Source organism: Saimiri boliviensis, chromosome 2, assembly GCF_048565385.1.
Source record: "Saimiri boliviensis isolate mSaiBol1 chromosome 2, mSaiBol1.pri, whole genome shotgun sequence".
NCBI classification, from domain to species: domain Eukaryota; kingdom Metazoa; phylum Chordata; class Mammalia; order Primates; family Cebidae; genus Saimiri; species Saimiri boliviensis.
The window spans coordinates 238504801-238528358 of NC_133450.1; the positions used below are offsets into that span (position 1 = coordinate 238504801).

The 23558-nt window shown below is 54.5% G+C and overlaps 1 protein-coding gene across 3 annotated transcripts in view; it reads right to left on the reverse strand.

Annotated features, from left to right (window-relative positions):
* FGD3 (FYVE, RhoGEF and PH domain containing 3) overlaps nt 1-23558 on the reverse strand; it is a 58896-nt gene that overhangs the window by 12158 nt on the left and 23180 nt on the right. For all 3 annotated transcript variants that reach the window (XM_039475178.2, XM_039475177.2, XM_039475179.2), the window contains exons 4-14: nt 22947-23036; nt 21800-21936; nt 19758-19914; nt 15219-15357; nt 14430-14488; nt 12612-12758; nt 10360-10452; nt 7623-7702; nt 5563-5593; nt 5004-5111; nt 3075-3137 (exon numbers count right to left, since the gene is read on the reverse strand). In XM_039475178.2, the coding sequence (XP_039331112.2) occupies nt 3075-3137; nt 5004-5111; nt 5563-5593; nt 7623-7702; nt 10360-10452; nt 12612-12758; nt 14430-14488; nt 15219-15357; nt 19758-19914; nt 21800-21936; nt 22947-23036 (1104 nt within the window). The remainder of the gene's footprint in view (nt 1-3074; nt 3138-5003; nt 5112-5562; nt 5594-7622; nt 7703-10359; nt 10453-12611; nt 12759-14429; nt 14489-15218; nt 15358-19757; nt 19915-21799; nt 21937-22946; nt 23037-23558) is intronic.

Sequence of the window (23558 nt, forward strand, 5' to 3'; positions counted from 1 at the left end):
TGCTGATGTGAGAACTGACTTGCTTCTGAGTGCTTCGGCAAATGCACAGAGTTCACGTCCATCACACCACATTCGCCCCACGCAGCTCGACACAGACACGGAGCTCAACAGCCCCCACCATGGTCTCAACTCCGCTGCTCTGGCTCACAGGGGGACACCGTGAGGAACACAGGGCAGCCAGGCCACACCCACTGGGCGCAGGGAGGGCCTGTGCTGGAGCCGCGCTTTTGTGGTTTGGTGGTCTGTCGTGGGCCCTGCCCTGGCTCGGTGTGGGTAAAGGGACAGAGACGAGAGACTGGAACTGGAATTGTGACCCTGAGTGCCAGGCTTCTCCGGGCTGCTGCAGAACCTGGGAAGGCTGAGGAAGTAAAGGGAATGGGGCAGGCGGCACTGTCACCTAGCCGGGCACACCCATTGGGGCACAGCGGGTCTGCTGGCCATGGCCTGGCCCGGCAGGCCCTGAGCCCCTGTTACCTTCTCTCCTGTGAAGGAGGCAGGTAGCCAATAGGGGCAGCGCCCGTGTGGCTGGCAGTGCCTGGCAGCTTCTCTGATCTCTCTGCCCAGAGCCAAGTGAGGCTAGAGAGGAGGCACCGGCTCAAAGCCCTGCTCCAAGGCCACCTCCAAGCTGTGTCTTTCCATGAGTTACAGCACTTTAAACCATGGCCTTGCACGTTCTTCCAGCTAGAACATTCTCCTAAGCACGAACCTAGGGTTAGCCTTCCTGGGACCCTGTCCCACCCTCAGATGCCCCTGAGAAGAGCGGATCCCTCAGCCAGGCCCGGGATCCTGCTGTTCCTACAACCAGTCCCGGTCCTGCCCACCCAGGGCCTCGCTCAGCACGTGGCTTCCACCCACTTCTGCTTCCCTGCCTCCCCCAGGCACTGAAGTTGCCTCTCCAGGGCCTGTGGGCTCACACCTGGGACAGATGCACTCACAAAGGACAGGTGGCTCTCACTGAGCCTTGATGCCTCTGCAGGAGGACTGTGATCATGGACGCCTCCATAGGCCTGGCCCAGGGCCCAGGGCTGGACATGGAGGGTCATCGGGCAGAGGCCAGCCCAGTTCATTCCTTATGTGAGCTGTGTGGGTGGAAGGCAGTGCTCCGTGCCAGGGCATCACCATGGAGACTGTCAGGGATGCCTGCCCTGGCTGTGGGATGCAGGGCTGATCAGGCAGTGCCTCACACACGGGGGTGGGCTGTCCCGTCCCCACTGGGGCCCTTCGACTGTGCCTGCTGTGGGCAGCTCACACTTCTGTGGCTGCACTCATACCCTGAGTACACATTGCTTTTCATAACTTTCCTAAATGCTCCTGAAAGGGGACTTAGGAGCTCTGTGGGTCTGGGGCGCAGCCAGCCTCACACTTACAGTTTGGCAATACAAAAAGCTGCTGATGGGCGGATTCCCGTCATTGAGACATTTTTATCAGGGGCCCCAGAGGCTACGGGGCTTTATAGATTTGGACAGAGCAAATAGCAGGTGTCAAGGCCCTGGGGCCTGGCAGGGCAAGGGGAGCCCAGGGCATCTCAGGGGAGAATGGTCACAAAGCCAGGTGAGGTCAGACGGAACAAGACATGAGGGAGAGGAGATTCTCTCCTAGGCAGCCAGGGGACCACTTCCCCCAGGATGCCTGCCCCGTGTCAGATTTCTCATTTCAGTGTTAATAACATGTCCCGGCTGGGGGTGTTGGCTCATGCTTGTAATCCCAGCACTTTGGGAGGCTGAGGCGGGCGGATCACCTGAGGTCAGGAGTTCAAGACCAGCCTGACCAACATGGAGAAACCTCGTTTCTACTAAAAATACAAAAAAATTTAGCCAGGTGTGGTGGCACATCCCTATAATCCCAAATACTCGGGAGGCAGAGGTAGGAGAATCACTTGAACCTAGGAGGCAGAAGTTGTGGTGAGCCCAGATCGTGCTATTGCACTCCAACCTGAGCAACAAGAGTGAGATTCCATCTCAAATAATAATAATAAGATGTCCCTTCAGGGTGCCTGTCTGCTCTGCAGAGGCCAGGTTGCTGTGCCTCGCGAATCCGGGGTCTCTCTTGCACGTTGGGATGTATCTGGAAGTCCCCCCACGCCTCCGCACTCCATCCTGCCCCTGACGCACTACATCCATCCCGCTGGTTTCCCAAGGCCTGGCCAGCCCAGATCACAATGGGTGGGACCTGGTAAAGCTCAGGTCATGGGAGGGGCCGGCCAGTGGCCAGCCCACCTGGACAGACCCATCTGGGGTGGGGCTGGGGCGGCCATCTGGGGCCACGTCATTCCTGAGCCTGCACAGCGCGGGTGCGGCGAGGCACCTGGAGAGCCACTTTGGGTTGTAGCAGCCACACTGGGGTGCTCCAGGGTGACGTCGCATCCGCGTTGGCAAGTGCCAGGCCTGGGCGCCGATGATGGTGGCTCCAGGTACAGATGCTCTCAGCCCTCATCCTCTTTAACTTCCCAGATTAAACAGAGAGAGCCGGGCCTCATCCCAGTTCCCACAGCACGTCCCTGGCAGGCAGGCGCATGGACACAGCCTGCCTGGCCCGGAGTAGCACCCTTGTGTGCTGGCTGCCATAAGGCACACGAGAACACAGATGGGGCGAGGCAGGGAGACGCAGGCCTCCTTGGCTGCAGCTTGGGGTGAAGGACTAAGCCATCTTCTGCATTACCGAGCCTCCTAAGGTCCCTGCGCTGTTAATACACGCTTTATGGGATGATTCACACGTTAAGAGCATAAATGTTCACTTGGAGCTCAGAGGATTCTCACATGTGTGCACAGCTGTGTGACCACCTCCTACCAGGTAATGGACATCCCCACACTGACAGGCCCCCACGTGCCTGCATTACAGAGTCCCCTGCAGTGACCATGCAGTCACCAGCGCCTGGTCTCAGACCCAGCTTCACCTCCACACAATCAGGCCCCCAGTCACAGTGAGCAGGGCAGGCTGGCCCCTCAGCCCTCCGCCTCCAGGGGGACCCGGTCTGACTCTCCCTTTCCATCTTCCCTACAGGTCACCCTGGTCTGACACCCCCGCCCCCGGCTCTGCCTTTCACCCCTGCTGACTGCTGAGCATGGGTCACTCACCCCTGCTGCAGCCCCACCGCCTTCAGTGGTCACCACGGGCTCCACAGGGCTGGTGCTCATGATCTGGAAGGAAACAGAGATGGAGTAAGAGGTGATTCCAGGGCCACGTAGCCCTGTGCCAGGCGGGTACTATTCCTGAAGCCCCCAACACCTCCGTGTGTTGAGGGCAGGCTCAGGAGAGGAATTCCCAGGCCTAGGATTGGCTATGCCTCTGGGGAAGCTGCTCCCTCCCTGGGGCTGCCTGAGCTGGAGGCCTCTCCTAGAAGGGGCATCTCCCAGTGTGGTGGGTGGCTAGTGGGTGACATCTCCCTATGGCCCGCCCTGATCAGGACCTCTAATTCACACCAAGTCACCCAGTGGGTGAGGACTCCTTTGTGTTCTTTCTCATCCTTCACGGCTTCTTATGGGGACGCTCTGCAGCCCCCCACTTTCTCAGCAGAGTGAGGCTCTGGGCTCAGCCTCGACAGAAATGGCTTGGCCAGCTTTGAGGACAGCCAGACTCAGCTCAGTGTCTCATGTTCCCAGGTCACCTCCACTCAAGGCAGTCCCAGGATCTTCCTTACTGGATGGTGCAAAGTTCTTACAAAGTAAGTGCAGAAAGCAGAAAAAACCTAGTGGACTTGATGCAAATATGAAGTGGATATCGGGGAGGTGGGCTGTGCCCGGCAGACAGACCCCTGGAGCTGGTAGGGAGGGCAGAGCCAGCCTAGAGTTGGGATTCAGGCCTGTGGGGTCAGGGCCAGGTGGTGAGAGTTGGGGCACCCTCACTCTGAGTCATGCCTGGTGCCCACGTGAAGGCTGGAGTGGAGGGCATGGCACAGGGCTCAGGGCACCGTCTCTCCTGGGTGCCTCCCCGACACCTATGCCTTGTCCAGAGCCAGTGGCTCCAGGGCCTTCCTTGCAGTGGGCAGAGATTGGGCTCCTCACCCAATCCTCTCTCCCTGACTCCAGGGAAGTGCCAGGGAAGAGGGGCTTGGCCCGGAGGCTGCAGCCCTGACTCCCTGGCCAGGCCTCTTGCTAAGGACCCTGTAGTCCTGCCTCTTGCCCAGCTAAAGTCTCCACGTGAAATCCCCCTTGGGGCAGCTCTGCATCAGGATGGGGAGTGAGGGGCTCTGAGCCACCATCTCCCAGGGCACGGGGCACTGCGGAGAAAACACAACCACAGAAAGGGGCCTGCAGTCATGGGCCGTGCTGGGCCAGACAGAGTGGTGTGCGGGCAGTGCACCACGGCCCTGTGATGCTGGTTCCACCACCCATGGCCCGGACATGTCACCGAGCTTCTCCGAGACTCAGTTTCCACGGGGATGATGTAACAGCCCTCGGTGTGGAGGATGCTGTGCAGAAGGCACTAGACAACCAAATAGGTCACGTAGGAGCGCTTCCTCCACGCCCGCATCCAAGCCCGCATCCTGCTTTCCTGCCCACCTGGGCACTGACCATGGGCCTGGGGCGCAGCAGGCTGCAGTGGGCCCTTAGTGGAGGATGGGTAAGGGTGAAATTAAGTTCAGCCTGAAGCTGCCATGGTAAGGTGGCTGACTGTTCAAACCATGTTCAAATACAGCAAACGCGGAGCTGTAACCAATCCAGCTGTTTCTGTGCCTCAGTTTCCCTTTTCTATCCATGAATCTTCTCTGACCAGGAAGCAGCACAGCGTGGGCTCTCTGGACCTATTCTGGATTCAGGGGTGACTGGGAAACAGAGGGAATGGGGGTGCTGCGTCATCCACAAATAGTTGTTTGCTCAATTAAATGGTTAAATTTAATTTGAAGTTTTTTCTTTTAACTCAAGGGAGCGCCCGCTGTCCTGGCCCCTGGTGCAGCAGGACGAAAGCCTGGGGACCAAGCTGCCCCACCAGACGGCAATGCCTTCTGCTCCCAGCAGGCAGCCGGTCCCCTGATGGTCCCTCTGCGCCCCAGGCCACTGACTCACAGGTGCGTCTGGAGAGAGGCTGGGGTCCTCATCCTGGCTGAAGGTACCACCGAAAGCCTTGAAGGTCTCGCTGTTCTGCTTGTGCTTCTCGATGGTGGCCTGAAGGATCTGGACACAGCAACACAACAGCAAGGACCATCAAGGGGTGTGGGAGGGCACTGCCCGCAGGAGACGCACCTGCCTCTGTCCCGGGGACGGGCCCTGGCGTTCCCAGAACAATACCCAGGCCACTGGCCATCTCCCTTCCCCCGACCAAAAATGCAGGCTCCCCTTAGAGATGTCCAGATTGAGGAGATCCACCCCGAGCAGAGAAGCTGGCCTGTGACTCTACCAGGCCCATTCATGTTTCTCTGGGGGCCTCAAACAAATGAATGGGTTGAAAGGCTTGTGGCATCTGAAGGTGCTCATGAAGGCACAGTCTGCTCATTGCATCCCTGCAGGGGGAGGCACAGGGCCGGCAGTCCCAGAGTCCAGGGCCCCCACCCTCTGCCTCAAAATGAATGGCCTTACTGCTCAATCACTTGGTCATTTGGTTACTTTACAACTTTAGAAGCTTCACCTGAATCCATTCTTTCTTCTCTTCCTCTGTCCTATAAAACCAAAACAGTCTTGTATTAATCCAGTCTTGGATACTGACTCTAAATGAGCAGCCCTTTCTCAACCCTGCAGCACACCCCTGAGCCGTACACTGGCTTTTCAATGGATTGGAAGATTGACCCCAAGGGCCCCAAAACACTCGTGGCCTGGTGGGGTCAGGTGAGCCACACAGAGCTCTCTGCAGTGACTGTACATCAATGCCTCCTTGGACCATGAATGGGTCATTATGAAGATCCCACTGTTGGTGGGGTGTGGGAGACTAGAATGCCCATGTATGGCCAGTCAGAGCACAGCCTGACACCACCTTAAAGGGTAATGTGGCAACGGCCACCAGTATTTCAAACAGATGCACTAGCCTGCGACCAGCAATTCTACATCAGCAATCTGTCTCACAGCTATAATTACACATACTCAGAAATGCCTGAAATGCCTGCGAACAAGGACAGTGCTTGCAGCATCATTTGTGATGGCGAGGTTCGGGGGTAGCACAGGTCCTTGTCAGCAGGAACTAGTTAACGATCATAACGGAAAATTACGTTGCTGGCCTGGTGTGGTGGCTCACGCCTGTAATCTCAGCACTTTGGGAGGCCTAGGTGGGCGGATCACACAAGGTCAGGAATTTGAGACCATCCTGGCCAACATGGTGAAACCCCATCTCTACTAAAAATACAAAAAATTAGCCGGGTATGGTGTTGCGCGCCTGTAGTCCCAGCTACTTGGGAGGCTGAGGCAGAAGAATTGCTGGAAGGTGGGAGGCGGAGGCTGCGGTGAGCCGAGATTGCACCACTGCACCCCAGCCTGGTGACAGGGCAAGACTTTGTCTAAAAAAAAAAAAAACCTAAAAAAAAAAAGAAAGAAAAGAAAATTACATTGTTTTAGGAATGGTGTGCAGATACGGGATGATTCTTGACAAATTAGGTGAAGAACCCAAGATACAGGGCACATTGCACAGGTAAACAGCCATCTATGATTTAAAACAGATATATGTGCTTGTGCATAGAAAATCCTAGTAGGGGCTGGGCGTGGTGGCTCGTGCCTGTAATCCCAGCACTTCGGGAGGCCCAGGCAGGTGGATCACCTGAGGTCAGGAGTTCGAGACCAGAATGGCCAACAGGGTGAAACCCTGTTGGGTTTTCACCAAACAAAAAATTAGCCTGGTATGGTGGCACGCGCCTGTAACCCCAGCTACCCGGAGGCTGAGGCAGGAGAATTGCTTGAACCTGGGAGGCCAAGGTTGCAGTGAGCCGAGATTGCACCATTGCACTCCAGCCTGGGCAGCAAGAGTGAAATTCCATCTCAAAAAAAAAAAAAAAGAAAAAGAAAAGAGAATACTAAAGGATACCCGAGAGAGGAAAGAGGAGAGGAGAGGAGAGAGAGAGAGAGAGAGAGAGAGAGAGAGAGAGACAGAGACAGAGACAGAGAGAGAGAGAGAGACAGAGAGAGACAGACAGAGAGAGAGAAAGAGAGAGGACTATTGATATGCTGGGCATGCTTAACAGGAGGTGGGCAGAAGCTGAAATTGACCCTCTGATTTTAAAGCTTGAAACTAAGTATTTGTTTTATCTGAGTTCCTTCCTCAGAAAATACCTTCATGCTTAAAAAAAACCATTAAGGAACTGAAATTCACCAGGTCACCACATCCAGACAAGGAGAGGCCAGATCCTTTATCCTCCTGATTGCTTCCTCCTGCTCTCCCTAGTTCCTGTCTCCTTACACAGTGTTACATTTTTCCCCTGTTCTTTAAGCTCCTAGTTTTAGCTGGTCAGGGAGATGGATTTGAGACTTGAGTTTCCATCTTCTTGGCCCCAGCACCTGATTAAAGCTTCTGCCTTGGTAAGAACCATCTTGGTGATTGGCTTTCTGTGCCGTGAGCAGCAGGAGGTAGACAGAACCCTGGTGTTTTGGTATCCGTACTGTTAAACTTTAACCCATGCATAAATAAAAGTATACTGCAAGGTTATTCAGTTTAGAAAAAGAAGACATGAGGTTAAAGACATTCCCTAGAAACAGCCCGTGCCGTACCGTGTCTGCAGCTCCAGGGACCTTTTTTTCCCCGTTACGATGAATGTATGTGCTGTATTTGGCTTGATGACATCCTGCACCTGAAGGGGCAGGGACAAAGAACAAAGCAAAAGCAAGCTGGTCCTTTTAGCAGGTCCTTAACTCTAGCCTCATGATCTCTGACTTAGAAGTGTTCCCCCAAGGAGGTAGCAGAGGTGAGCCTGTGGCCCCATAGTTCTGCAGGGAGAGGGGCGCAGAGGCTCAGTTCACTGTGGCTGCTGCATGAGCTGGTCCACTGGGGACAGTGGGCCGCCCGTCCTGCTCTGACACAGCTGGGACGGCTCATCTTCTGTGCTTGGAACTCTGTTGACCAAACCCACTTTTCAACACCCAGCCCGTCAGCCCTTCTCCCCATGTCACTCCCACCCATCCCACTTGAAGACAAGCCATTCCCCACAGGCACCACTGGGCACTGCCCCCCACAGCAGCCATGTCCCCTTAGGAGGGAAAGGGATCTGATGAGAAGAGCGAGGATGGTCTTAGCCACCCTGCAGATGTCTGAGCCCCAGAGCAGGTGTGGCCTGAGATTAGAGATGTAAATAGCACAATGTATGCCCAGAACAAATGAAAACGGGGTCACTTCTTCATAGAACCGCAGCCTCAGATTCCATCCTCTCCCTTCAGGATGAGACCACAGAGACCACGGCACATGTGACAGCTCTTGGTGGTCCCCAGGCCAAACCCCCAGGAACCACCTGACTGCCAGCCAGTGGCTTTAGGGAAATACCCTTGGCTATGCCCAGAATCCCGACCTTCCCTAAACACAGGGTGAGAACTTCTGTGTTAACGTATCAAACCAATTAAAATATGACTTTTTTTTTTTTTTAGAGAGAAACACTAGGGCAGTGCTGTCTTTCACTATTATAAAAAGCCAGCCATGTAATTGTGGTGGCTCACACCTATAATCCCAGCACTTTGGGAGGCTGAGGCGGGAGGATCGCTTGAGTCCAGGAGTCTGAGACCAGCCTGGGCAACATAGTGAGACCATGTTTCTATAGAAAATAAAAAATTAGCCAGGCATGGTGGCACATACCTCTTGTCCCAGCTACCTGGGAGGCTGAGGTGGGAGGATTGCTTGAGCCCAGGAGGTTGAGGCTGTGGTGAGCTATGTTTGTGCCACTCACTGCATTCCAGGTTGGCTGATAGGGCAAGACCCTGTCTCAAAAATAATAATTAAAAAAATAATAATAAAACAACCTTTAAAAAAAGGCATTTTCTCTAGTCTTTTTTTTTTTTTTTTTTTTTTTTGAGACGGAGTAACCCAGGTTGGAGTACAATGGTGTGATCTTGGCTCACTGCAACCTCCACTTCCTGGGTTCAAGGGATTCTCCTGCCTCAGCCTCTGGAATAGCTGGAATTACAGGTACACATTACCTCGCCTGGCTAATCTTTGTATTTTAGTAGAGACAGGGTTTCACCATGTTGGCCAGGCTGTTCTTGAACTCCTGACCTCAGGTGATCCGCCCACCTCGGCCTTTCAAAGTGCTGGGATTACAGGTGTAAGGTGCCAGGCCCAGCCGAGTTAATCACTACTTCTTTTTTCTTTTGAGATGAAGTCTCACTCTGTTACCATGCTGGTGTGTAGTGGCGAGATCTCGACTCACTGCAACCTCCAACTCCCTGGTTCAAGCGATTACATGAGCTACCACTCCCGGCCAGTCATTATTTTTAATGGTATTTCTTTTTTGTTTTGTTTTGTTTTGTTTTGAGACGGAGTTTCGCTCTTGTTACCCAGGCTGGAGTGCAATGGCGCGATCTCGGCTCACCGCAACCTCCGCCTCCTGGGTTCAGGCGATTCTCCTGCCTCAGCCTCCTGAGTAGCTGGGATTACAGGCACGCGCCACCATGCCCAGCTAATTTTTGTATTTTTAGTAGAGACGGGGTTTCACCATGTTGACCAGGATGGTCTCGATCTCTTGACCTCGTGATCCACCCGCCTCGGCCTCCCAAAGTGCTGGGATTACAGGCGTGAGCCACCGCGCCCGGCCCTTTAATGGTATTTCTTAACCTGAATTCAGAGAATGTCAAGGTAAGAAGGGATTTTTGGTGGCATTAAGCAAGTGATCACATAGCAAATATTTCTGGAGTACCCGTTAATTCAAAGCCCTCCCTACAGTGGACAGGGACCCATTCCAGGCCTCCAACTCCCACTGCAATGAGGCACGGACTAGGCCCTGGGAACGGGGGAACAGCAAAGAAAAAGGTCATTGGTCATTCTGGACCATGCCACAGAGCTGCCTGGAACTCTCTCCCAGGCTCTGGTGCAGGAGGAGAGGGAAGAGCTCGGGACCCAGGAACCAGGCCCTCGCCCCAGCCAGATTTCTCCCTGCAATGCCGAGCTTCATCTTTGGGTTTGTAAATAGGGCTCCAAATCCTAGCCTCACAGGTGACATGGTTCAGTCCAGGTCCTGGTACCATCCTTACTGCTCCCTGCATCCTCCAAAGCTCTGCAGAGAGGGGACCTGGCAGCAGCCTGGCAGGTGGGCCAAGCAGAGAAGGCTGGAATCCTGCCCTTCCAGCCCGGGGTGCCAGGAGTGAGACAATGCCTTGGTCACAGATAGGGTCTGTGGCCTGGAGAAGCAGGCAGGGTTGCCAGGCTGCACAGACCTAAGTGCCTCGGGAGCCAGAGCCTGATGTCCCTAGCCCTGCTCAGTGTCCCTTCCAGGGGGACATGTTTGAGAGGGAGGAGCTCACCCACCTGGAGGCCCGAGATGTCCATCTTCTCCCGGACGCTGAACTTCTGGCCCATGAGCCGCAGCTTGGGCACGCAGTAAAGGATCATGCTGTTGAACTGCAAGAGGGGACGGCACGGGTGAGGGACGGCGCGGGTGAGGGACGGCGCGGGCGAGGGACGGGAGCTGCCTGCAGGCCACCCCCAGGGCCCCAGTGAGCTTCCCACTTTGCATCCTTTTCTTTTTCTAAAAATATGCTATAAAGTGAAAAATATTTGTTAAAGATATGCACAGTAATTTTAACTAGGGTTAAATCTTTTTTTTTTTTTTTTTTTTTTTTTTGAGATAGAGTCTCTCTTGGTCACCCAGGCTGGAGTGCAATGATGCGATCTCAGTTCACTGCAGCCTCCACCTCCCTGGTTCAAGCGATTCTCCTGCCTCAGCCTCCCAAGTAGCTGGGATTACAGAAGCGTGCCACCACGCCCAGCTAATTTTTCTATTTTTAGTAGAGACAGGTTTTCACCATGTTGGCCAGGCTGGTCTCAAACTTCTGACCTCGGGTGATCTGCCTGCCTCGGCCTCCCAAAGTGCTGGGATTACAGGCGTGAGCCACCGCACCCAGCCAAACCAAAACTTTTGAATGAGCTACTGATAGATTCACCAACATGGTTGAATCTCTTAAACCCACATGCTGAACTAAAAGAGACTCATCTCGTGGCATTGATGTGACATTCAGGAAAGGCAAAATGCTAGAAACAGAGAAGCGACCCCTGGTTGCCAGGGCAGGGGAGCGCTTGCCCACAAAGGGATGGGACAAGGGAATGGGAGCGGCTGGTAAGGGCAGTGATCAAACTGTTCTGTAACTTGGCCGGGCGCGGCGGCTCACACCTGTAATCCCAGCTCTTTGGGAGGCTGAAGTGGGTGGATCACCTGAGGTCAGAAGTTAGAGACCAGCCTGACCAACATGGTGAAATCCCGTCTCTACTAAAAATACAAAAATTAGCCAGGCATGGTGGTGTGTTCCTGTAATCCCAGCTGCTCGTGAGGCTGAGGCAAGAGAATCGCTTCAACTGGGGAGGTGGAAGTTGCAGTGAGCCAAGATCATGCCATTGCACTCCAGCCGGAGCGACTGAGCGAGACTCTGTTTCAAAAAAAAAAAAAAAAACAAACACTGTTCTGCAACTTGATTGTGATCATAACTGTATTCATCAAAACTTAGAATTGTACAGCAAAAATCAGTTTTAGTTAGTGTAATTTTTTTAAACTTTCAAAGAAATAATTGTTTATTCAAGAAGAATTAGAAGCTAGAGGAAAATGGAGGAGCCATGGCGCCCGGGGTGGGTCTACTGAGCCATGGAACCCGGGGTGGGTCTACTGAGCCATGGAACCCGGGGTGGGTCTACTGAGCCATGGCGCCCGGGGTGGGTCTACTGAGCCATGGCGCCCGGGGTGGGTCTACTGAGCCATGGCACCCGGGGTGGGTCTACTGAGCCATGGAACCCGGGATGGGTCTACTGAGCCATGGCACCCGGGGTGGGTCTACTGAGCCATGGAGCCCGGGATGGGTCTATTGAGCCATGGCACCCGGGGTGGGTCTACTGAGCCATGGCGCCCGGGGTGGGTCTACTGAGCCATGGAGCCCGGGATGGGTCTACTGAGCCATGGCGCCCGGGGTGGGTCTACTGAGCCATGGTACCCAGGGTGGGTCTTGAGTTATATTTCCTTCCCACCTTCCCTATCCCTCCCAGCCAGGGTTTGGAATAGTTGAAACCATGCTACAGTTCTCCGTCCTCTGTTAGCTGCTACAAGCCAGAGTCTGCTCAATTCCAGGGAGGAAAGAGGTATTGGCTATGAGGGATTAAAACATGAGATATTTGCAGCAGGTGGGGAAGAGCCGCGGGCGAAAGTTTGGTGCCTGGATGTGGAGAGCGAGGCTCCCCGTGACTGGGGGAGGGATGCTGAGGGTCTCAGAGGGAGCCAGAGTCCCAGTAGAAGAGGCCACAGAAGAGCTGTGTCCTTGGACAGCCAGAGCCCTGCTGGCACCACCCTGGGTGTGAGGCAACTGGCAGGGAAGGCTCTGCGGCGGGGCTGGCAGGGGCGGGGCTGGCAGGGGCGGGGCTGGCAGGGGCGGGGCGGGGCTGGCAGGGGCGGGGCTGGCAGGGGCGGGGCTGGCAGGGGCGGGGCGGGGCTGGCAGGGGCGGGGCGGGGCTGGCAGGGGCGGGGCTGGCAGGGGCGGGGCCGGCAGGGGCGGGGCGGGGCCGGCAGGGGCGGGGCTCACCAGGAAGAGGTGGCGGTCCTGGGCGGTGCCGTTCTTGGCTGACAGCTTCTGGATTTGACCCTCCTTGATCAGCTCGTTGGCCGGGTTGACGATGTCCTCTTCCCCACCCAGCTGTTCGTACACCTCCAAGAGCTTGTGCATTTTCTCCTGCAAGAGGCATGGGGCTCAGACACCAAAGGTCCGTGAGGGTGGCCGGAGACCCAGAGACGCGCCCTTCCTTGCAATGAGTCACTGATCAAGGTTGGGAGGGAAAACCCAGAGCAGTGCTTGACCTGAGAACTGAGTGATGAACTGGAGCTCGGCATCCAGAGCACAGTCACAACGATAAACCGCATTGCTGTGAGCCTGTCAGGGGCTGTTCCACCTATGACACGTGGTTTTGTTTGTTTGTTTGTTTTGAGATGGAGTCTTGCACTGTCGCCCCAGCTGGAGTGCAATGGCGCGATCTCGGCTCACCGCAACCTCCGCCTCCCGGGTTCAAGCAATTCTCCTGCCTCAGCCTCCCGAGTAGCTGGGATTATAGGCGCCTGCCACCACGCCCAGCTATTTTTTTGTATTTTCAGTAGAGACACAGTTTCACAACGTTGGCCAGGCTGTTCTCAAACGTCTGACCTCGTGATCCACCCACCTCCGCCTCCCAAAGTGCTGGGATTACAGGTGTGAGCCACCACGCCTGGCCTCGATACATGTTTTAACACACTTGGTGAGGTGGGTGCCATTGTTATCTTCAGACAGGGAAACTGAGGCACAGAGAGGTCGGTCGAGTGTCTAAGACCCAGACTTGGACAATCCATGTCACCTTCCCCTGGCCATGGTGACTGGTGGGGTGGTCATGTGGGTAATGAACAACCAAAGGTGCGATGGGACACGGTCAAAACTCATGGCCCAGCTCCCAGGCAGAAGCCAGGGCAGCAGAAGGCAGAGCTGAGCCCGCGGCGACCTTGGCAACAGCCAGGTGTCCAAGTCTGGACCTGCTGTGCCTTAGCAGCCGCGTCCTTGGACCTGAGTGATCTCAGCCTGCACACCCAGGAGGCGGGCAGGTTTGGCTGACCCTTCTGTCTCTGGCACCAATGCAGGGAGGTGCAACCGGCACCGGATGTGCAGGCCGCTAGAGGAGCCGGCAGCAGAGAGCTTGGAGGAGCAGACTACGGCAGGGGGAGGGCCTTTTGGGAATCAGGGGAAAGGACAAGTACCTGGAATATACACAGGGGAGCTGGGTGTGCACCTGCCCACTACTGGGGGCTGGGTGTGCAGCTGGTATGTACCAGGGGCCTGGGTGTGCAGCTGGTATGTACTGGGGAGCTGCGTGTGCAGCATATGTCTAATAGTGGAGAATTGCATGCACCTGGCTGGTGCTGGGAGGGCTGGGCAAGCACCTGGTGTACATTAGGAGGGCTGGGTGCACATCTATCATGTCCTGGGGTGCTCGGTGAGAGTCCATGAAGGGACTAATGCAGCTTTAGTGAGTGAATGAATGACAGTAACACTGAACACTGACAGTTTCTGCACCAGGTCCTATTCTGAGCATTCTATGTACTGATTCTTTTGATCTCCACAGATGCCCAATGAGACAGGCTGTGTCAGTGCTCCCATTTTATAGATGGGGAAACTCAGGCACAGAGCCTAAATAACTCACCAAGCACATAGATCTATTATAGCAAGGGGCGGGGCTATCCAGCTGACCTCTCGGGGATGGGAGGGGAGGCGTAAAGGAGTCACTCATGGAGCCCCCGGGGATGGGGTGGAGGGCCTGGCGCACAAGGGCCCCTGGCCCTCACACTTGCTGCAGCGCCCTGCCAGTCCGCCCCCGACACTCACAACTTTCCGAATGGCGGCATTGGAGTGGTTGGCGGCCGTGGAGATGAGCTCCAAAGACCCTGCAGGAAGAAGACGGGTGAGCCTGGGGCCACGCTGGCTCCGTGTTTTGCTTGCCTGAGGGGCTCCAGGACAGCTGCCTCCAGAGAGAGGATCTGACTCTGCTCTTGGCCTTTTCCCTGGGTGCCTGGACCACTCTAGAGGCCTGGCCCGGAGGAAGGGGGTGACCCTACCCCGACCTTGCCCCTGCCCCTGCAAACACATCCCTTCTTCTGGGGCCAACACCAGGCAGGGGGCTCCGATGCTCCTTGCACAGAGGCCTGTCCAGGCTCCCTGCCAGCCACACTGGTCGCTGCCCGCGGACTAGGAGCAGCCCGTGCCTGCCCCATGAGGCCCATTCCTGGGGCCTAAGCTCTGGACAAGGCCAGCATTTAGCAGCACCTTCTCTAGACCAACGTCCACCCGCACACTTCAAGCAGGGGAGATTCTCTGCCCTCAAAGACACTGAGTCCCTTCCAGGGCTGTTAGGGGCTCGCTCACTCTCTCTCCTTCCTTTCTCTGTCTCTGTGCGTCTCCTGCTCTCTCCTTCCCTCTGTTTCTCCCTCCGCCTCCCTCTTCATCCCACATCTCCCTGTCTCTCTGGCTGTCTCCATCTCTCTCCCTCCCCTCTGTCTCTGTTTCTCTCTCCCCTACCCCCACAACCCCATGACTCTCTCTCCCCGTCTCTCCCCACCCCCACAGTTCCTGGCAGGTACCCGTGCGCCCTCCTGGCAGCCCTGGGCCCCAGCTCACTCTCTGCGTCCTTCCGGTCTGGGGCGTCCTGCGGGAGCCTCTTCAGATAGTCCTTGAGCAGCAGCTCGTAGCGGGGGACCCTCTGCACGGGCTCTAGCATGTGATGCTGCAGCGTCAGGTTCCCGCACACTTCCTGCTTCTGTGGGGGTACACGGAGTATGAGGCACCGCGAGGACACGCGTGCAGATGCCAGCCCCGCCCCAGCTTCTGGCCACCACTGCCCCAGGAGGCTGCCCAGAGCTGAATGCCCTTCAAGACATGGCTGACACAGACCACACTTTACAACTGGGGAAACTGAGGAAAGGAACAAGGACTGGAACCCCAGGCAGGCTGGCTTTTGGCCCAGAGATGGCTCTTTTTTTTTTTTTTTTTTTTTGAGATGGAATTTCACTCTTGTTGCCCAGGCTAGTGTGCAATGGCCTGATCTCAGCTCACCCCAACTTCCACCTCTCGGGTTCAAGCCATTCTCCTGCCTCAGCCCGCTGAGTAGCTGGGACCCCAGGCGTGCCACCACGCCCGGCTAATTTTGCATTTTAAGTAGAGGCAGGGTTTCTCCATGTTGGTCAGGCTGGTCTCGAACTCCTGACCTCAAGTGACCCACCCGACTCAGCCTTCCAAAGTGCTGGGATTACAGGTGTGAGCTACCGCGCCCGGTTGTGCTGCCTCTCTTATAAACATCCTCGGTGGAGAAAATCAATGCCTGGGCAGGACTCTTCTCCTCGAGTGTGTTCTCCCTACTCCCACCCCCCCGTGGGCCTAAGCAGGGCTCCCCCCACCCCTCTGCTGGGATATCAGGCAGAGCTTCGTCCAACTCTCCCACCAGGGTATTGGGCCAGGGCCTGTCCTCATGCCTAGAAGCTAGGTGGGGAGTCCTTCTGCAGATGGCTCTCTGTGTAAACACACCAGTGTTCTGGTCGCTTGCTGAGACCCTCGAGCCCCAGCCCTGCCCAGCACTGCTCACTGGCTCCCTGCGCCTCCCCTCCCACCCTGCAGCGCCTCCTCGATGCTGTGTCTCCAGTTGGCATCTGAACCCCAGGCGTGCACGCTGAATGCTGCCACCCTGTCACCTCTGTGCTCCCCACTCAGGTCCTCCTGCCCGGACTGCTTAGCCTCTGCCTCCCCTGGTGATGCCCACTGGGGAGGCTGTGAGGGCCTGCTGCCCCTGTCGTCCCGTCCACCAGCTTCCCCACCCACCTGCCAGCAACTCCAGGGCCTCAGCCACCCTCCCCCGGCTCAGAGCCCAGAACAGAATGGCTTCCAGCTCAGATGAGCTCAAAAAGGATGAGAGAAACCCAGGTGGACAACCTTCATAAAGACAACTGTTTCTGGCAAGACATCAAGGGAGGATGAGGAGCAGGATATTGACATAATCTCCAAGTACCTTCCTACAAGAAACTTTTATATTTTTTTTTCATGGAGTCTCACTCTGTTGCCCAGGCTGGAGTGCAGTGGAGTGATCCTGGCTCACTAGAGCCTCTGCCTTCCAGGCTCCAGCAATTCTCTTATCTTAGCCCTCCCGAGTAGCTGAGATTACAGGCGTGTGCCACCACACCCAGCTAATTTTTGTGTTTTTAGTAGAGACGGGGTTTCACTGTGTTGCCCAGGCTGGTCTCGAACTTCTGACCTCAGATGACCCGCCCACCTTGGCCCCTGAAAGTGCTAGGATTACAGGCATGAGCGATGCCTGGCCAAGAAATTTATTAAAAGGGGGGAAAAAAACCAGCTTCACCTGAAGAGTCCTGGCAGATACGCCCTTAATCAAGTGAATATCCCCAGGACTGGACTCAGAGACTGTTCCACCCAGCAGGTTGTGGGAGAAGCGTACAGCCTCACTCCAGGGAAAGGTACAGCCTCAATCCAACTGAGGACAAACAGCAGAAAAACCCAGAGGCAGTCTACAAGTAACTAGTCTGCACCTCTCAAAAAGATAACGACAGAGACCTCGTCCAGACCCAAGGGAACAAATGCAATCCTGAGTGCAACGTGTGGCCCTGGGCTGGGTTATGGACCAGAAAACAAGAGTGTTATTGGGACAGCCGGTGACATCCGAGTATGGGCTTCGGAGTAGACAGCACCAGGACACCAGGGTAAAATCCCTGATTTTGATCACTGTGCGGGGATTACGCAAGAGATACTCCATGTTCACATTCAGTGATAAAAGGTCTGCAACTTAGTCTCAAAACGCTCAAAAGTCATCATCATCTGTATGAGTTTAGAGAGAATAATAAAGTAAGCAAGAAAAAATGTTCACAGTGTTTAACAATTTGTCATGTTTGCAACTTTCCTGCAAAGGTTTAAAATTATTTCAAAATAAAAGTTTAAAGTTTAAAACATGCTTTGGATTGGCCGGGTGTGGTGGCTCACGCCTGTAATCCCAGCACTTTGGGAGGCCAAGGCGGATCACCTGAGGTCAGGAGTTTGAGACCAGCCTGACCATCACGGGGAAACCCTGTCTCTACTAAACACACAAATTTAGCTGGGCGTGGTGGCACATGCGTGTAAAACCAGCAACTCGGGAGGCTGAGGCAGGAGAAGCAATCGAACCTGGGAGGTGGAAGTTGCCGTGAGCTGAGATCTCGCCTTTGCACTCCAGCCTGGGTGACAAGAGCCAAAAAAAAAAAAAAAAAAAATATATATATATATATATATATATATATATATATATATATTCTCTGGATTAAAAGAAAGAAACCTGCAAAAGGCCATGGGACTCTTGACTGCCACGCGATCCTGTTTTGTCCATGCCAGGGCTTCTCTGCCTGGGCGCTGTGGACATTCGCGTCGGAGAATTCTCTTTGGTGGGCCAGCCTGTACACTGCAGCGTGTTTTGCAGCATCCCTGGACCCCACTCACCAGATGCTGGGTGCACCACCAATGTCTGCAGATATGGCCTGGGATCCCCAGGAAGGAAGTTACCTTCAGGGGATGGCTGGACTGTACTGAGCCCAGGCGGAGGGTCCTCCCCACAGCCTGCCTGGCCCTATGCCCAATCTGCCTAGGGTGAGGGGATTCGCGGACCAGTGGCCGGCCTGCAACTGGGGCCTCAAGCGTCCCAGGCAGACGTCGTCCAGGACACAGCAGTGCTTCGGTAGCTGCCACAGACGTGTCTGCATCCCAGTCTGGAAAGTGTCTAGCTTCCTAAGGGTCTGCTGGACACAAGAATGGGGTCTTCCAGGGACGGGCAGAGAACCACAGCCTGTGCCAGGAGACCACCTGTCTCGCTGCACCCTGAAAGGGCTCATTCAAGCTCGACCACACACGTGTTTCATTACGCCACACGGCCATGTGAACATTTCACCGTCTCAGCGCCTACGCAGAGGAAGGGCACCTCCCCCGGAGCAGGCCCTTCCTTTTCTTCATTCTGAAGCCTAGGTGGGAGTCGCCAGCTCGAGTGGCAACCCAGGAAGAAAACCAAATTAATCCTGATTTTGTCTTCTTCTTTCTCTTTTCTTTCTTTTTTTTTTTTTTTGAGACAGAGTACAGTGGCTGGATCTCAGTTCACGGCAACCTCTTCCTCCCGGTTCAAGCGAAACTCCTGTCTCAGCCTTCAGAATAGCTGGGACTACAGGCATGCCAAGCCCAGCTAATTTTTGTATTTTTAGCAGAGACGGGGTTATATAGTCTTGGGTGGTGGGAAATACATTTATAAATAAGCTTTACATTTTAAAAAGCGGTGAATGGAGCTACTTAAAAATAAAAAATTCTGTATGGCAAACAAGACCATGAAGTTAAAAAATAAAAGATCAGTTGGGGAAACGAATCTGTGACATGCATGAGAGAAAGCAGCTGATGTTCCTAGCGTATAAAAACCTTGTGAACCTGAGGTCAAGGGCTCGAGACCATCCTGGCCAACATAGTGAAACCCCGTCTCTATTAAAATACAAAAATTAGCTGGACGTGGTGGTGTGTGCCTGCAGTCCCAGCTACTTGGGAGGCTGAGGCAGGAGAATTGCTTGAAGCCGGGAGGTGGGGTTACAGTGAGCCGAGATGGAGCCACTACACTCCAGCCTGGCGCCTGGCAAAAGAGCGAGACTCTGTCTCAAAAACAAACAAACAACAAAAACAACAACAAAAACCTGTGAATCAAGAAGAAAAAGACCAACCCTACAGGAGACAAGAGCAGCCAGGGCTGTGAGGAGGCTGTTAGCAGAAGAGAAAAAGAAAAAAGCGATGTAACAGTTACACAAAAATGCCTGCACTAGATATGGAGGGGCACTGTGGAATCAGGGACTGTCCTTTGAATCCAGGTTCCATCAGGTAACAGCTCATGATGCTGTAGCTTGCACAGCCTCTTGAGCCACGATGTTCCCATGGGAATGCTGATTCGTCTCTGGGAGTTCTTGTAAGGATCAGAGCATCAGTAGAGCATCTGGACACATGCCATCATTTTACTAATTTTCTCCATGTTCCAAAATTTCAGTAATGTCATATATTACTTTTTGGAGTAAAAAAATATATATATATGTTTTTAAAAAATTAAACACCTGGCTCCGTGCATCTTGAGAATATCCGTGTCCACACTCCCGCTGCCCACCTTACCTGGATGCTGTGGATGACATCTTTAAACAGTGGGGAGCGCTGGGTCCACGTGCTCACCAGCCCCACGGCCCGGTCAAAGTTCTTGACGTACTCCCCATACATCTTCAGGAACGGGGCCAGCTTCTGCAGGATGTCCCCGAGCCGTGGGTTCGTGTCCCTTCGCAGAGAAGTGAATCGTCAGAGAAATAGCTGGGTTCAATGGGGGCTCCAAGGTTAGTGGACATGAACGCCACCAGGGGAGCGTGGGGTGGCGGCCAGCTCTGTGTGGTGGTGAGCAAATTGGCCACCCTCTCTGAGCCTTAGCCTCCTCCCCATGTCATGTAGAGTAGAAAATAGTTAATTGGGCAATTAAACGAAAGGTGCCTGTAAAACAGTTAAAAGGGCAAGCTTAGAAGCAGTACCCCAAACAGGAGAGAGCAGTAGCAGCAGAACCGCTTGAATGATACGCCACAGTTATCAAAGAGAACCAACAAAATACCAATATGCTCCTTTTAAATGGGCAAAGGTTAGAAACAATGGTTCTATCTAATGCTGGCAAAGCCCTAGGGAAAGTAGCTCTTTGTAGTACTGAGAATGAAAACTGCTGCTTTGGACAGAGATTTGCAAATAATGTTCAAGAAATAGAAAAATATACTAATCACCTTTGATCTTGGAACTGTTTCAAAAAGAAAAAAGCCACAGGTACAAAGCCATCACTAAGGCGTGACAGTGACTGTGCATGCATACATTTAATTTAAAGGCTCTCAACTGGGAGGGTGGGTAAGCCGCTGGACCCCTGTGCTGTTAAAAAAGGAGCAGAGAAGGTCCTATGTGCACTCATGAGTTAGGAGTCTCCAGGGCCTTGTAGGAGAAAACTGGTCTCTACCAAGCACGGATTTTGTCGCCCAGAAGGCCACATCCAGTCCCGACTGCCTCGGGGACACAACACAACCCGCTCTGCAGGGGGACCACGTCCTTCTCCAGATTTGCAAATTGACACAGCCCCGCCTTGAGAACAGGTGAAAAGACTGCCCCAGAGTCCTTTCCCAGTCAAGCCTCTGCGGTCTCCTGGGCTGCAGCTTGGAGAAGGGGCTTGTGGGACACAGAAGGATCAGGCTCCTGATGCAGAGGGAAGCCGGGCCTGCGAAGCGGGCAGGCAGCAGAGACCCTAAGTCAAACAGCAGCGGCAGCCCCGAATGAGGAGAAACCCAGCACGCAAAGTGGGCAGCTGGTGAGTCCCGGGGGACCACGGGCGTTTCATGAATTGTGACTTGCACTGAGCTGTCCCTCTGCTAATGAACAGAAGCAGCCGTGGGACAGTGGGACAGTCCACAGGGACAGCAGGAGGATCTCAGGTCCACTGTTGAGGGGGAAAAACAGCTTTTTTTTTTTTTTTTTTTGAGACAGAGTCTCACTCTGATACCCAAGCTGGAGTGCAGTGGTGCGATCTCGGCTCGCTGCAACCTCTGCCTCCCAGGTTCAAGCGATTCTCCCGCCTCAGCCTCTGGAGTAGCTGGGACTACAGGCACGTGCCACCACACCCAGCTACATTTTTTTGCATTTTTAGTAGAGACGGGGTTTCACTATGTTGGCCAGGCTGGTCTCAAACTCCTGACCTCATGATCCGCCCGCCTCAGCCCCCAAAGTGCTGGAATTACAGGCGTGAGCCACCGCACCCGGGCTCGAAAAAATAGCACCTTTTAAAGGAAGGTGGAGTCTAATAAGCTGGGAGGGAAAAGAAAACCAGCTAGCACTGTCCACTGTGTGGTGTCTCCAAGCGTCAAACTTCATTGCAGAACCTCAGAGCCCGAGTGGGGCGTTGAAAGCCCTTCATTCTGCATCATCCGCTTTCTCAGGAACTAAGCCTTGGAGATGCTAAGTGGCCGGTCAAGGTCACCAATCAGGAGGGGCGGAGTCCGGATCAGACCCAGGACCGTGCAGAGAATGGAGGCGCCCAGGCACCATGAGGCAGCCCCCCAGCACTCGCCTGGCTCTCAGGCACATGAACCCCAGGTCTAGAGACCACCTGAGGGGCCCCACGGGCATCTGCAGCCGGTACTCACCACTCCTCCGTGATCCGCGTCTGCAGCTCCGGCAGCAGGAACTGCCCGTGGAAGCGGTGGATGGAGGCGATGTTAGAGAAGATCCCCGTGATGACTTCTGGAGGGATCCCCGCATCGGTCAGCCTGGTGCAGAAAACCTGAGCACAGAGAAGCCCACGCGTGGCCGCTGAGCCTCTTCCACGGAGCTCAGTTGCCGCCAGGCGTCGGCCACAGGTGTGGGCGCTTGGGCGGGGCCGCTGCGGCCCCAGTCTGGTGTTCTCTTAATGAACTTCAGAATCACCGTCCGCCCTTTTCCTCGAACTGGCTCGGACAACTTCATGGTCTTAATACAAGCACTTACGACTTAGGACTGTGGGTGAGGCCGGGACAGTCCCCTGAGGACAGGGAAAGACCTCTTTCCTCAGCCACCTCTCGTGAAATGGAAGGTTCAGATTTCCTTTTCTAGCTTGTGAGATAAAAACAGTGGCAGCACCGTCTGTCAAAACTCCGGCTTCCATGGGTGCTTTATTTCCTGTACTCAGAAGCCCGACGTTGTCATGTGGGTAGGGAGGAGTGGTAACCCCTGTCCCAACTATTTATGCAGAAAAACATCCAGAAGCTATTTACATGCTCGGATAATGCAGTTTCCAAGAAGAACTGTCCCACAAGTGACTGGGCAAAGCCTTTTCCGCAGAGCTACAAGCACTGAAAACAAAAAATAAGTTTCTAGGCCTGGTGACTCACACTTATAATCCCAGGACTTCAGCAGGCGGAGGCAGGTGGATCACCTGAGGTCAGGAGTTTAAGACCAGCCTGATGAATATGGTGAAATCCCATCTCTACTAAAAATACAAAAATTAGCCAGGCGTGGTGGCATGTGCCTGTAATCCCAGCTACTCAGGAGGCTGAGGCAGGAGAATCACTTGAACCCAGGAGGCGGAGGTTGCAGTGAGCGGAGATTGTGCCACAGCACTCTAGCCTGGGTGACAGAGTGAAACCCCATCTCAAAAACAAAAAAGTTTCTAGACCAGACTTAAATTTGTCTGAGGTCTAGTATTTAAGTCACTCATACTGCACTTGTAATGCCAACCAATACTGAGAGATCCTGACCCTGCCCACTGAAACTCTGGGAGTGGACTAAGGCGGGCCCTGGAGCCCTGTGGGCTACCTGGTCCAGCAGGTGCAGCCGCTTCACGTAGGTCTCCTCCGTGTGCAGGAGCTCCTGGGCAATGTGGAGAAGCTTCTGGGGGCCAGAGTGCTGCGGAGAGAAGAGATGCAGCTCACCTGGGGAAGATGAGCCTTGGGAAGTCGGCACCTAATAGGGGCTGTCTCTGTGTGCAGGATGACCAGGGGCCACCGGGAGGGAGGAGGCCACGGGGGCAGGAGGGGGCCACAGGGGTGGGAGGAGGCCACGGGGGCGGGAGGGGGCCACGGGGGCGGGAGGGGGCCACGGGGGTGGGAGGAGGCCACAGGGGTGGGAGGGGGCCACTGTGACTGGGATGTGGTACTCGGTTCTCATAGGTATTTCCATGGAAGATTTTGGGAAAAGCACAGTAGTTTCTGGCAGTCCCCCAAAAGCCTCTCTACCTCAAAGATAACTCCACTCTCCCGGGCCTTCAACTACAGAGCAGTTGCAGTGACCACATCAAAATATATTGGACAGTGATGTCAGCAAGATGGTGGAGTAAGCAGCTCTTGGCCCTCCTTCCCCACAGAGACATAAGGTTAACAACAATATATGGGCCGGAAGACCTGTATGAGAATTCCAGACACCAGCTGA